This window comes from Hyla sarda, chromosome 1, assembly GCF_029499605.1.
Source record: "Hyla sarda isolate aHylSar1 chromosome 1, aHylSar1.hap1, whole genome shotgun sequence".
Lineage (NCBI taxonomy): Eukaryota > Metazoa > Chordata > Amphibia > Anura > Hylidae > Hyla > Hyla sarda.
In genome coordinates this window covers 197,201,814-197,215,409 of record NC_079189.1, presented here as the reverse complement: position 1 = coordinate 197,215,409, position 13,596 = coordinate 197,201,814, and the positions used below count along the sequence as shown (strand labels likewise).

General features: G+C 42.2%; 1 protein-coding gene across 1 annotated transcript in view; it reads right to left on the bottom strand.

Annotated features, from left to right (window-relative positions):
• LOC130355875 (A.superbus venom factor 1-like) overlaps nucleotides 1-13,596 on the bottom strand; it is a 266,587-nt gene that overhangs the window by 216,668 nt on the left and 36,323 nt on the right. Inside the window, exons 5-6 of the mRNA XM_056556718.1 lie at nucleotides 11,287-11,452; nucleotides 117-187 (exon numbers count right to left, since the gene is read on the bottom strand). Of these exons, the coding sequence (XP_056412693.1) occupies nucleotides 117-187; nucleotides 11,287-11,452 (237 nt within the window). The remainder of the gene's footprint in view (nucleotides 1-116; nucleotides 188-11,286; nucleotides 11,453-13,596) is intronic.

The window sequence follows — 13,596 nt, the reverse complement described above, 5'->3', positions numbered from 1 at the left end:
TCCTGCTTTAGCCATTCCCTACACCTCCTATCATGTGGTCCAATACCTACAGCCTGCAGCCCATGGTTCGCGTGCCCCTGACCAACAGTTCTGTAACATTTTTCAATTTCTCTTACCTGCAATGACACAGTGACTTGTTGATCTGCTGGATCCAAGTTTTGATCAGTGGTGAAAATCCGGTAGTTTACTAGATAAAATAATGATAAAGAGAGCATACTTTAATATCTAGTCTGGAAAAGATGTCTTCTTTTATTGAAGACCATAACTATCCAGTGGAAGTACAGCTCAATATATCTATGCACAGTGCTCTGTCTGTTCATACAGCAACTCATGCCAGAAGATATTAACATCACATACACTAAACATATAAATAGTGGGAAATATTGATCCACCCCTCACGCCAGCATAAAAAAGCCACAAAGTTTGCTCAAAAATTTGCAACTTTTTATCTTTCTACACAACTTTAAAACATTTTTTTTTAAAGTGAGCAGGTTAGTGCAAAAGAGGCATGGCCTAAACACCCGCCAGATTTACTACAATGTTATTTGCTATGCCGAGTGCCCCTGCAGCGTTTCTTTTTTATATTTACATATACCATGGCAGCATTTAACTGGAGGCACTGACTATTTCTGTTTTTTATTACAATGTACCTCAGTGAGCTGGACTAAGTTGTAGCTGAAATTTATGCCAGCTCAGAGCTGGTGTAGAATGCACAAGCTGTGAAGAACTACATTTTTATGGTGTGCCCTTTAAAACAAATGGAATGCCAGTGGGTAATACAGCAGTCTTGGTAAATTCTTCCCAGTGCCTTTTTGTAATCTGCCCTGAAGGTATATGTTGTATAAGTGTAGTCTTAACTGATTTGCTTTACCATGGGCCACACCTCAAAATAAATCCAGTGGTATTAGGCCACCGTTGTGCCCTGCACAGAAACATACATACATACAGCAGCTATAAGTGTCACAAGTCTGCCCTAAATTTGCATCTGAGAAGGATATGCCCTGTGCACTCCCCCCTTCATTGGAAGTTGAGCCCCCTTCCTGCCTCCTTCCCTTCCCCTTGGCGTAAGTGAAGTAATTCCTCTAAAGTCACACATTTTTGTGCAGAAATGGCAATTTTTGAGCAATCATCACCATTTCTAGGCAAATATGTGCTTTTGAGGATTTCCTGGCAAAGCTTAATCAATGTTTCCCATAGTGTCTAATTTATTTTTAACATGGGGGCCTATGCTTACAAGCCCACCTCGTCTCCTGAATGTAAAGGCAACACTTATACATTTTCTAGAGTATAACAGATGCTCAGAATGACATTTGTACCTGGTAAGAAAATGTGGTATCCCAGAGCAGAATATCTTGGCTGCCTGAACTATGTTTGGATGATTGCTGTCCCATAAGGTGCCTGTCTCTGACTAAAATCCCAGCCTTGTTGTGTCTTGATATGAAAATGTCTTTTACTATTTTTTTCAGAATTTCTTGCCTACTCTGCCTTTAACTGCTATGCAATAGTTAACTGTTTTCCACTGTAAGAGCTGGTGAGTTTAGTCTGGTTTTGGCCACAAGTGAGGTAACCTCTCCATCTGCAGTCTCTTGACCTCATACCATCAATGAGGACAGGCCCTAAGCATCATCTACAGTTCCAAAGCTAGCTAAAGCTGTTTTAGTGGATCCCACTGCCAAGGTGAAGTCATCATCTAAGCCGCGCTTTAGGGAAAAAGCCCTCTAGCACTCTGCCTGGTGCCCTCAAGTAAATGGCGTCTAGGCTTTGTCCAATGAAATACAAGCGAGGGAGAGGAACATCTCAAATTGCCACAGACTACCCCTGGCAATATGCATGACTAATAGTACCCGGTCACAACCCAAAAGATGAGCGAAGGGAACTCCGGCGCCAACTTTAAGTCTGTTAAATGTCTCCAGTCAGAATCAGTCAAGTGTGTGTTTTCTAAGTAAAGAAAAAAGTCTAGAGTACTACAAGTCCAATAATCTCCACAAGACTGCAACTGTGGCTGCTTACCAAGTTTACCTGTAACCAGATTACTGCAACCTTGTCTCTTTGATCTAAACTTATGTAATTTGGTCCTGCAACTTGTTCAGTAAATGTTAAAAGTGGTTATACAAAGTCATTGCTTTTGAGGATTTCTTTCCTAGGGCTTAGATACTGCTGACTGCTTCATTTGAAGTTGTGTTAAGTGAGATTGTGAGCAGGACTACTATCACCAACATCCCCACTTACACCCATTTATACCACACTCCTGGAGTCATGAACTGACACCTAGCCAACCGAACAACCTTAGTAAACTAGTCTACATTACTCCATCCTCCGCCTACCACTCCAACGGTTACACAGGGTAAAACCTGGTGACAGGTTCTCTTTAAGAACACATGAGCACTGGTCTCTATTCCACTGGCTGTTGTTTTTTATTGGTAATTTGTAGTTGGTTATAGTGTAGCATGCAGTTGTATTCAACAATACTTGACATACCCCATTAAAATTAATAGAATCAGTTGGTCATCAAATAGAGCCATCAAAACTGTCACTAGAACCTCTGTCATGTAAACTCTCATAGAAGTACAGAAGGTCCTTGAGGTACCTGAAGAAAACACTTTTTTTGGTGCCAACACCTGCATGTGGACCAATCTGGGACTGTGGTAAAATTATACAATGTTTTTATTGTGGTGCAGGGACAACATGTTTCAAAATGAACACCCCTTTGTTCACCAGGTCCATTAACACATACTGAATTACAGGTAAACATTTATACATAAAAAAAAACTGAAACCAAAAAGAGTATTGGTGGGAGTGTTGATAACCGCTGGGTCACAGTGATGCCATTACTAGATCACCAATCAAAGTGATTGATTACAAAATGTTTAAAACATAAACCTATTTAAACATATTATAAACGAAAACTCCTATCATAATTACATTAAAAAATATATATATCTGAAAAAACATATCATGCGGACATAATAAAGTATATATTGACAAGTGATACAAACCAGATGAAGGTCATAATATCAGGCAGGTAGTGGTCTGATTGGCTTAGGTGAATCCCATTTAACATTTAGTTATCAGTTTTCTACATTAGCATTCAAACTGATTAAGCAGAATACGATTAAATCAGCAGGAAAACATATATAAGGGCCCCTGGAGTTAGACACCTCGTTCAGATTGAAATATTGTAACATTGTAGTTGTTCGACATAACTATATGTAAGGACTATTACATAGTTCCACTTTGATTTAAAACACAAGCTTCTTGTGGTTTAGTAGGTTGAGTGACACTGCCAAGCAGGAGAAATAAATAGCTGCAACATCAAAACCTCCCCTTGGGGTTGATATTTATATTTGTTGTACTTTTGTCATTAGAGGTTTGAATAATAAATATATATTGCTAAAGGAGTACTACGGTGGGAAACTAATTATTTTTTTTAAAAATCAACTGGTGCCAGAAAGTTAAACAGATTTGTATATTACTTAAATTAAAAAATCTTAATCCTTCTAGTACTTATTAGCTGCTGAATACTACAGAGGAAATTCTTTTCTTTTTGGAACACAGAGCTCTCTGCTGATTCAAGAGCACAGTGCTCTCTGGTGACATATCTGTCCATTTTAAGAACTGTCCAGAGTAGGAGAAAATCCCCATAGCAAACATATGCTGCTCTGGACAGTTCCTAAAATGGACAGTGATGTCAGCAGAGAGCACTGTGCTCGTGATGTCAGCAGAGAGCTCTGTGTTCCAAAAAGAAAATAATTTCATCTGTAGTATTCAGCAGCTAATAAGTACTAGAAGGATTAAGATTTTTTAATAGAAGTAATTTACAAATCTGTTAACTTTCGAGCACCAGTTGATTTAAAAAAAAAAAGTTTTCCACCAGAGTACCCCTTTAATGACTGCAAAATCTTTGTTTTCCAGAGGAATTGTAATCATTTTTATAGCTACTGTATAGTGCCAATTATTGTCAGTAGATGGTTCTATTGTAGAGTTAAATAGAACACTATTAAAAGGTTTATTCAGGAATAGAAAAACAGAGGTAATTTCTTTTTTTTTTTTTTATGGAATTTTTTTAAAGGAAATCTGTCATCAGAATCACCCGCACTAAACCTGTTAACTTATCCTCGTAGTCTAACTCCTTTTTCTAGGTCTGGTGGGGAGGGCCGCGAGGATAAGTTCATGAATATTCATGAGCCGGGCGGCAGCTCCGCCCAGCTATAATGACGTGTGGCCGAGTCCCAGATGATAACACCTCCCACTGAGTCCCAAGCCAGGGAATAACAGAAAACTAAAAATAAAGATATCTGAAGAACCGCTGAACCGTTTTTAACCAGGTAAGGAGCGTTTTAATCAGGATCACCCGCACTACAAGCCTGTGTAACAGGTTTAGTGCGGGTGATTCTGATGACAAATTTCCTTTAAACTTTCCCCGTCTGTCTCTAGGTTGGGTGTGGTTCTGCAGCTCAGTTCCATTAAAGTGAATGGAGTCAAGTTGTGATACCACACCCAACCTAGTGACAGAAGACAGGGAGCAGTTTTTAAAACAAATTAGATCTGTTTTCTATGGATAACCCCTTTAAATCCCTTGGACAAGAAAAGGAACAAATTTTACAAGCTGCGTATAAAAGATGAGTATGAAAAAAAAAAAACTAAAATCACAAACATTTTGCAGATAAAGAATTTAGTTCAATATTTAGTTCAATACTGATTATAATAGGCGACAGCTATGTATGTTGGTTCAATATTTAGTTCACTACTGATTATAATAGGAGACAGCTATGTATGTTGGTTAACCAAAACTCTATGTATATGTGTATATATATATATACACAGGGTTTTTATCACGGAAGTGTTATGAAACACAATGGCCCTGATTTACTAAGACTGGAGTGTAGGTTTCTTTGTGGGTATTAATCCCCTACAATTTATTTTCCACAGGTTTTCCTACATTTTCCACTTTCCCTACATTTTGCTTTTTTTTTTTACACATGCTCTGATCTGTCAGGTTTTCCTCATCTAAAATCCACCACATTTTCTGTGGAAACCATAGTAAATATGTAGGGTTTTTGTGACAATGTCGGGAACACGCCCCTTTTTGGTGACCACACCCCATTTTTTCAATTCTGACACAGACAGAAATATTGGAGCAAAGCGCCAGAATCTGGCGCACAACATGACAAGACATGTCGGGTTTGCAATGATAAATGAGGGCCAATGTAGTTAGAAACCCTTTTTTGGTATTTGCTTTGTGTTTGTACAGTCTAGGGTACAGTTTTTGTGTGGTGAGTTCAACATACTGCATTCCACATATGCACTCTAACATAGACTACAAAATTGGATTGGCAATTCAGATGAGTTTTATTGGATAGGTTTCATCAGATCGATTACTTTCAAATGTTTTTAAACCACTTCCAATCGGTAAGCAGCAAAGGAATCTGGACCCCGCACATCTGTAAACTCCAGGGATTAATATAGTTTTCGGTACTCATTCTTGGGATTGCACCTTCACAGCTGTCTTGGGGCTAAAATGTTCGGGCGAGGGCCCATCTGTATATGATATTTGGGCATTTAGTCAGTGAAGGTGTTAAAACTGGATCAGATTGTAATATATGCCAATGGTTCTGCTCACTGTAAATAGTAACAAAAGTAGGCTTGGAAAAAAAGAAATGTTTTCTCCTTTGTGTTCTGATTGTTGTTCTGAGGGTAAACATTGTTATACTAATAATTTTGTTTAGTGGTAGGAATCGTTAAACAACATTTTGGGAAATTATTTGTCTGCCACTTTTTCAAATTTCCACTAGAAAATAATAAATGGCTATTAGAGCTAACAAAGTTGAAATGCGTTGATGTAATAAAATCCTTATTTTCATGTGATATTTCCAGGTACAAAAAATAATTTTTTTCCGTTGAGATATTGGAAGTCAACTTGATGCCCCAAGTTGTTACAAACCCAGATATGGGCTCTATTGGTCCTGTCCTTAAGGCGAACAGATTGTCTATGTTACATTAGATAACAGATTGTAGATAACAACATGTTTTTGAATAGGTCTTGGGGCATTATGAATTTGTTCTCAAAGCAGCCCATCTTGAGATTGGCATATATTGGTGGCACCATGGTCCCCATAGCTGTTCTTCTTACTTGGTAGTAGATGTGGCCATAGTAGCAAAAAAGTTGTAGGTTAGAATCCATTGTAAACAATCTAGTAGGAATGTCTTTTGTCCAGGTGGAATCTGTTTATCATCCTCAAGTACTGTTCTTATGCCATTCAGACCTATATTATGCTGTATATTTGTATTTATGGCTGTATCATCAAGGGTTATGAATATACATTCTTCCACTAAATCTAGCTTATTACCGTAAATAAATCAAAGGTTTTCAATGCTTGAACTTGTTCCTATAAAATTAGATCCAGATATTGTGAGATAATAGAGGTGTGTCTATTGGTGACTGGGCGGCTAGGTGGTTTCTGTGATTTCTTGTGCAATTTAGGGAGGTGGTAATAGTATGTAGTGGTTGGATCTGTTATAAATACATATTCCTTTTCTTCTTTTTTATGTTGGTAGCTAGATCTTCATCTAATAATTTCTGCATCTTTAGATGCAGTACAGGAAAGGGGTTTTAATCGACTTGCTGATAGTAGCTTTTGTCATTATGAATCACTTAAGTCTGTGACACTAGATAATAGAAGTTTTTTATGAAATGACCTTGACTGCCCAGAGGATAGAACCTCAGTATACTGTATTGTAAATATTATGTTTCCCAAATGATTCGGAAGAGTCATTGGTGACAGTATATGGGCATTGTTTCTGTTATTGTTGAGAGGGCAGCTGAAAATGCCTTTGTAGTGGTAGTGTCCACATGAATTTATGGAAGTCTAGAAATTAAATGTATCCAGAGTATCTTTTGTACTTTATTTTTAAGCTCATGCACCATCAGTTTATAAAGATTAAATGTTTTTATTGAGGCATCTCTGGTCCTGCTTGACAGTTCAGATGACTGCAATCCACTTAGAACCTCAGGGGTGGTTATGTTTCTGTCTTTTTTTTTTTTCTTTCCTCCACATTATCCTTGTCTATACTATTCAGACATCTAATTAACAAAATACAGCAAAAAAAAAAAAAATACAAAAAGCATATGAATTCTAACCCTATGTGTTTTTTTTTAGCTTGCAGCTTTTCATTTCTCTAAATTAGCAATGTTACCTAACCTGCTAAACCACAAGTTTTAATTTTAAATCAAAGTGTAACAGCCCTCCCATTTAATATCTGAACATTCTAATTCCAAAATCTGAACATTCTAATTCCAAGGGTCCTTGTATATTTACCCTGACTGCCCTTAGGTACCGAGATGAGATCCTCAGATCCCTTGTGAGACCATATACTTGTGCGGTTGGCCCTGGGTTCCTCCTAATGCAAGAGAATGCTAGACCTCATGTGGCTGGAGTGTGTCAGCAGTTCCTGTAAGAAGAAGGCATTGATGCTATGTACTGGCCTACCCATTCCCCAGACCTGAATCCGATTGAGCACATCTGGATCATCATGTCTCGCTCCATCCATCAACTCCACCTTGCACCACAGACTGTCCAGGAGTTGGCGGATGCTTTAGTCCAGGTTTGGGAGGATATCCCTCAGGAGACCATCTGCCACCTCATCAGGAGCATGCTCAGGCTTTGTAGGGAGGTCATACGGGGACGTGGAGGCCACACACACTACTGAGCCTCATTTTGACTTGTTTTAAGGACATTACATAAAAGTTGGATCAGCCTATAGTGTGGTTTTCCACTTTGATTTTGAGTGTGACTTCATATCCAGACCTCCATGAGTTGATAAATTTGATTTCCATTGATCATTTGTGCAATTGTTGTCAGCACATTCAACTATGTAAAGACGAAAGTATTTCACATGATTAGTTCATTCATTCAGATCTAGGATGTGTTAGTGTTCCTTTTATTTTCTTGAGCAGTGTATATTTCTTGATATGATTTCACCATCATCTGCTTAATCAGTATGCATGCTAATGTAGGAATCCAATAACTAAATGTTAAATATATAGAGAAATGGAAGACAGCACCAGTCCCGGCTACTATTCAGGTGACCGTCCGGAAAACCAGTCCAGAATATCAATATTCAAATAGAGCAGGTCACAGCATTAAAACAGCCAACTCCAGTATGCAAAAAAGTTGTGGTCTTTTATTGGTTACCAGCAGTGCAGATGATTCATGTTAAATAGGATTCATGCTGTAATATGTCTTCACACTATGTAACTATGATATAAATGAATTCAAGAAAAAAAGAATAAGCAGACATGGTTGCACATCCACAACATGCACAGTGACCTAAGGCTTCTCAGCTAAATTTATTAAACTAACAGATCGTTAGTGTACTTAATGATCATGAAGTACAATCCCGCTAGCCACGTCACGGCCACCTGTGAGTAGCATTCCTAGCATAAAATGGCGCCGAACCGAGCGGCGACCACCACTGCGCAACACCAGTTACCACAGGGGGAACGACCCACTGGCAGAGCAGCCCCAATGGCATCTGAACCTGACCCTGGGCCGTGTCTCCCCACAGACACGGCTCCGTTGCTGCAATGGACGTCACACAGCACCAGCGTTTTTTCTCTTTTTGAATTCATATTGTGTTCTCTATCCCCCTCTTTTTTTGTTTTTACTTGGTCAGCACGCTGCCCCTCCCCCTCAGCCCAGGCCTATATAAATTGGCAGGAAGCTGCATATTCTTTCTGGCAGTCTCCCAGTCCTTGACTGGGAGCACATGGTAAGTGAGCTTTGTCACTTGTTCACACTGGTGCTGCGCTGTGCGACGTCGATTGCTGCCGTGTTTGTGGGAAGACGCGGCTCAGGGTCTGGTTCAGACACCATTGGGGCTGCTCTGCCAGTGGGTCATTCCTCCTGTGGGCACTGGTGTTGCAGCAGTGGTGGTCGCCGCTTGGTGCAGTGCCATTTTATGCTAAGGATGTTAGGGACCGCTACTTACAGGTGGCCGTGACATGGCTAGCGGTTTTGCACTTCAGGATCATTAAGTACACGAACAACCTGTTAGTTTAATACATTTTGCTGAGGAGCATTAGATCACTGTGCATGTTGTGCACATTTTGTAATAAATCATTTTGGCCTTCATCCAGTGATTACATCACCTTGACCCAGTGGTTACCGACAATCCTGCTGGTACCCTTATGGTTTTAGGTTTTTATCTCTATTTGCTTACCTGTAATTCAGTATGTGTTAATGGGCCTGACAAAGGGGTGTTCCTTTCGAAACTCTTGTCCGTATACAAGAAATGCTTTTTCTTATATTTACAGTGGTCCGTGTTTACACTCCAGTATATGCCACAGAAAACCATTTTTTTTCAGGTACCTCCAGGACCTTGTCTACTTTGTGACACCAATCACTTTACAGGACATCTGGGCATAGGCAGCCGTGGATAAAATATATTGCTATATGTGATTTAAAGGAAAACTGTCAGCCACTTCACCCACACTAAACCCAATACACTGGGTGATAGTGTTGGTGATCTGGGGTCTATAAATCATTCATTTACTTGTGTGCCCAAGCAGCTGAGTGATCCCCCGCTAAAGTTCCGTTGGTCCTTTCTGCAGTAGCGCTTTGAAGCCGGTTCCCTGGCATCCATAGCTCTTTGGGTCCACCCCCCGCATATTCATTTTCTTCAACTCCATGTCCTAGTGACGCGGAGTCACATGCCCCCGGAGCACAGCGCTCTGTCTGCAGAGCGCATGCGCCTAAAGTTTTTACACAGCTCACACGTCCTGATGACATGAGAGCTGTGCATCAAGAGAGTGCTCCGCGCATTGTAACTGCACATGAGACGGGCCCTTGCTGCAGAAGTTGGGAGTAGCCAGGGCCCGGCGCATGCACATTTACACTGCGCAGAGTGCTCTCTGGACGCACAGCTACCACATCTGCAGGAAGACTATTCCATGAATCCACTACTCTCTCAGTAAAGTAATACTTCCTGATATTAATTTTGAACCTAAGCCCCTCTAATTTAAAACTATGTCCATTTGTGGTAGTTTTTCTTCTTTTAAATATGCTCTCCTCCTTTACCATGTTGATTCCCTTTATGATAGAAACTTTTAAATACATAAAGGGAATCAACACGGTAAAGGAGGAGAGCATATTTAAAAGAAGAAAAACTACCACATGAGGACATCGCTTTAAATTAGAGGGGAAAAGGTTTAAAAGTAATATCAGCAAGTTTAGTGGATGCATGGAATAACCTTCCTGCAGATGTGGTAACTGCAAATACATTGAAGTTTAAAGGGGTATTCCGGGCAAAAACATCTTATACCCTATCGACAGGATAGGGGATAAGCTGTCTGATCGCGGGGGGGCCCGCCACTGGGACCCCCCACGATCTCCCTGCAGCAGTCCACATTCTATGTGTAGCTGCGTCTGCAGTTTCGGAAACCGCCGGGCTTCCGGGACGGGGATGTGACGTCATGCCACGCCCCCTCCGTTAATTTCTATGGGAGGGGGGCATAACGGCCGCAACAAACATCTTATCCCCTATCCTTTTGATAGGGGATAAGATGTTTTTGCCCGGAATACCCCTTTAAACATGCATGGGATAGGCATAAGGCTAGCCTTCATATAAGATAGGGCCAGGGACTATTGATAGGATTCAGATTATTGGGCAGACGACTAGATGGGCCAAATGGTTCTTATCTGCTGACACATTCTAAGTTTCTGTTTCTATGCCATCAGGACATGAGAGCTGCATAAAAACTTCAGGCGCATGCACTCTGCAGACAGAGTGCTGCGCTCCGTGGGCATGTGACTCCACTTCACTAGGACGTGGAATTCATGAAAATGAATATACAAACCACGGGGGTGGGCTTAGGCCCTTCCTCTGGGACCCAAAGAGATATGGATGCTGGGGGACCGCCTTCAAAGCGCTACTGCAGAAAGGACCAGCAGAACTTTAGCGGGGGGAAAACTCAGCGGCCAGGGCACACACTAAAGTAAGTGAACGCTTTTTGGACTCCAGTTCACCCACACTATCACCCAGTATATTGGGTTTAGTGTGGATGAACTTGCTGACAGTTTTGCTCTGAGCCCAACACCCAAAGCTTAGCATATCTTCTCTCCCTCTTTCTCATTGTCTAAAGTTCTAATACACTAGTCTGTGCCACATATGTTTTTTTTCTATGTACAAAATGTGAACTCTCATGTTATAGCATGTATATAATTATTTATATTTATAATTTTGTATAATAATGAATGACTTCATCTTAATTATAAATGATTACATTACCATTTTGGTTTGGTGTATAGATGGTTTTGTCTGTTTGAATGAAAATATACCCTGTGTGAGGCGAAACAAGGATAACCTTTTCGATTTCAAATAGTTGCAGGGAACTGGCACGAACAATAACATATTGTTTTTCATTTCTGTCAGAAGTAAGGTAATTGTAAGGAATCTGAAAGATAGATAAAAAAAGTCGTGAGGCGTTACTTTTTAATGATGAATATAAATCTATCATAAAGTGCAGAGACTGCATCAAAATTGTACTTTCACAGATATGCACACTACTTTATTGTTATTTCCATGTAATATATAGGTTATAATTAGTTTTCTTACATATTAGTATACAATCTGTGTGTGGTCCTTCTTTACCCTGTTTGGTCCTTTCAGGTGGACTCAGGTGGTCCCAGTCCCCTGGCCCCCACTCCACTGGACTCTCGTCACACTATTGGTTATCCAAAGAGTTAATGTATTGCTTTTATGTGCTTGTACCTTTAAGTCCTGTTGTTAAGCTATGTAACCAGGGGAGGTGTCAGTGACCAGGTGACTTGTGGGTGACCTATAGGACCCCTCCAAATTGCTCACTTATAAACCAAGGGAGGAGCTAGTCTAGTTAGTTCTGATAGCAGCTACAGTACAGACAAGACCTGAGAGTGTCTGGTGTCCTAAAGGAAGACCAAGGCCTTATCACGCAGCAACGCTTCCACCAACCGTGAGCCCCTTCAGGTGAAAGTCAAAACCTGGTAAGCAACCACAGGGGAGAAGTCTAGTCATAGTAACTGTTAGGATTCGGCTAGCTGGATGTGGATCCTCTGTGTCAGCAAGGGATTGGCGTGGACCGTGTCGGTGGACCTGTTCTAGGTTGCTACTGGTTTTCACCAGAGCCCGCCGCAAAGCGGTATGGTCTTGCTGCGGCGGTAGCAACCGGGTCGTATCCACCGGCAACGGCTCAACCTCGCTGACTGCTGAGAAGGCGTGGGACAGAAGGACTAGGCAGAGGAAAGATCAGACGTAGCAGGCGGCAAGGTTCGTAGTCAATAGCAATAGCAGAAGGTCTGGAACACAGGCTTTGGACAACACTAAACGCTTTCTCTGGCACAAGGCAACAAGATCCGGCAAGGAAGGGAAGGGGAAGTGAGGTTATATGGACAGGGAGCAGGTGGAAGCTATTTAGACTGATTGAGCCAGGCACCAATCACTGGTGCACTGGCCCTTTAAATCTTAGAGAGCTGGTCCGCGCGCGCCCTAGAGAGCGGAGCCACGCGCGCCAGAACAGGACGGGTAAGTGGCTTGGGATGCGATTTGCGAGCGGGCACGTCCCGCTATGCGAATCGCATCCTCATCGTGAATGTCAGTGCAGCGCTCCCGGTCAGCGGGTCTGACCGGGGCGCTGCAGAGAGGAGAACGCCGCGAGCGCTCCGGGGAGGAGCAGGGACCCGGAGCGCTCGGCGTAACAGTACCCCCCCCCTTAGGTCTCCCCCTATTTTTGTCTCCTTGTCCCTTCAAATGAGACGAGAACATAGGGGACGCCTCTTGAGTTTCCTTCTGGAAAAAAAAGAAGTCCTGGGTAGCTACATCAGCGGCCGGTAGTCCAGAAGAAGTGGAAATGGGGAGGGGGGGCAGAGGGTGAAGCTTGTCACGGGGCAGAGTGTCACCAGGACGGGGGCTATGAGGAGGCATGGCACAGTCCTGATAGGCCTTGGGGAGACCAGTCACAGGAGGAGACACTGAGGCCCGACAGACGGGACTGGGAGCAGACGTGAGACATTTCTTGTGGCAAGCAGGACCCCAATTCTTGATCTCCCCGGTGGTCCAGTCAAGGGTGGGAGAATGATGCTGGAGCCATGGCAGACCGAGGAGGACTTCAGAAGTGCAGTTGGGCAGGACGAAAAATTCTCGTGATGCAGTCCAGTGCTCATAAGCAAGGGCTCTGTGCGGTAACTCACAGTGCAGTCCAAGTTCACTCCGTTGACCGAAGAAATGTAGAGCGGCTTGACGAGACGGGTCACCGGGATGCAGAACCTATTAACCAAAGAGGCCAGAATAAAATTTCCAGAAGAACCAGAGTCCAAGAAGGCCACGGCTGAGAAGGAGGAGTTGGCAGAAGGAGAAATCCGCACGGGCACAGTGAGACGTGGAGAAGCAGACTTCGTACCAAGAGACGCCACACCCACGTGAGCTGGGTACGTGCGTGCGTTTCCCAGACGTGGAGGACCAATAGGGCAATCCACCAAGAAATGTTCGGTACTAGCGCAGTACAGACATACATTTTTATCCCTACGGCGAGTCCTCTCTTCATGGGTCAGGCGAAACCGATCC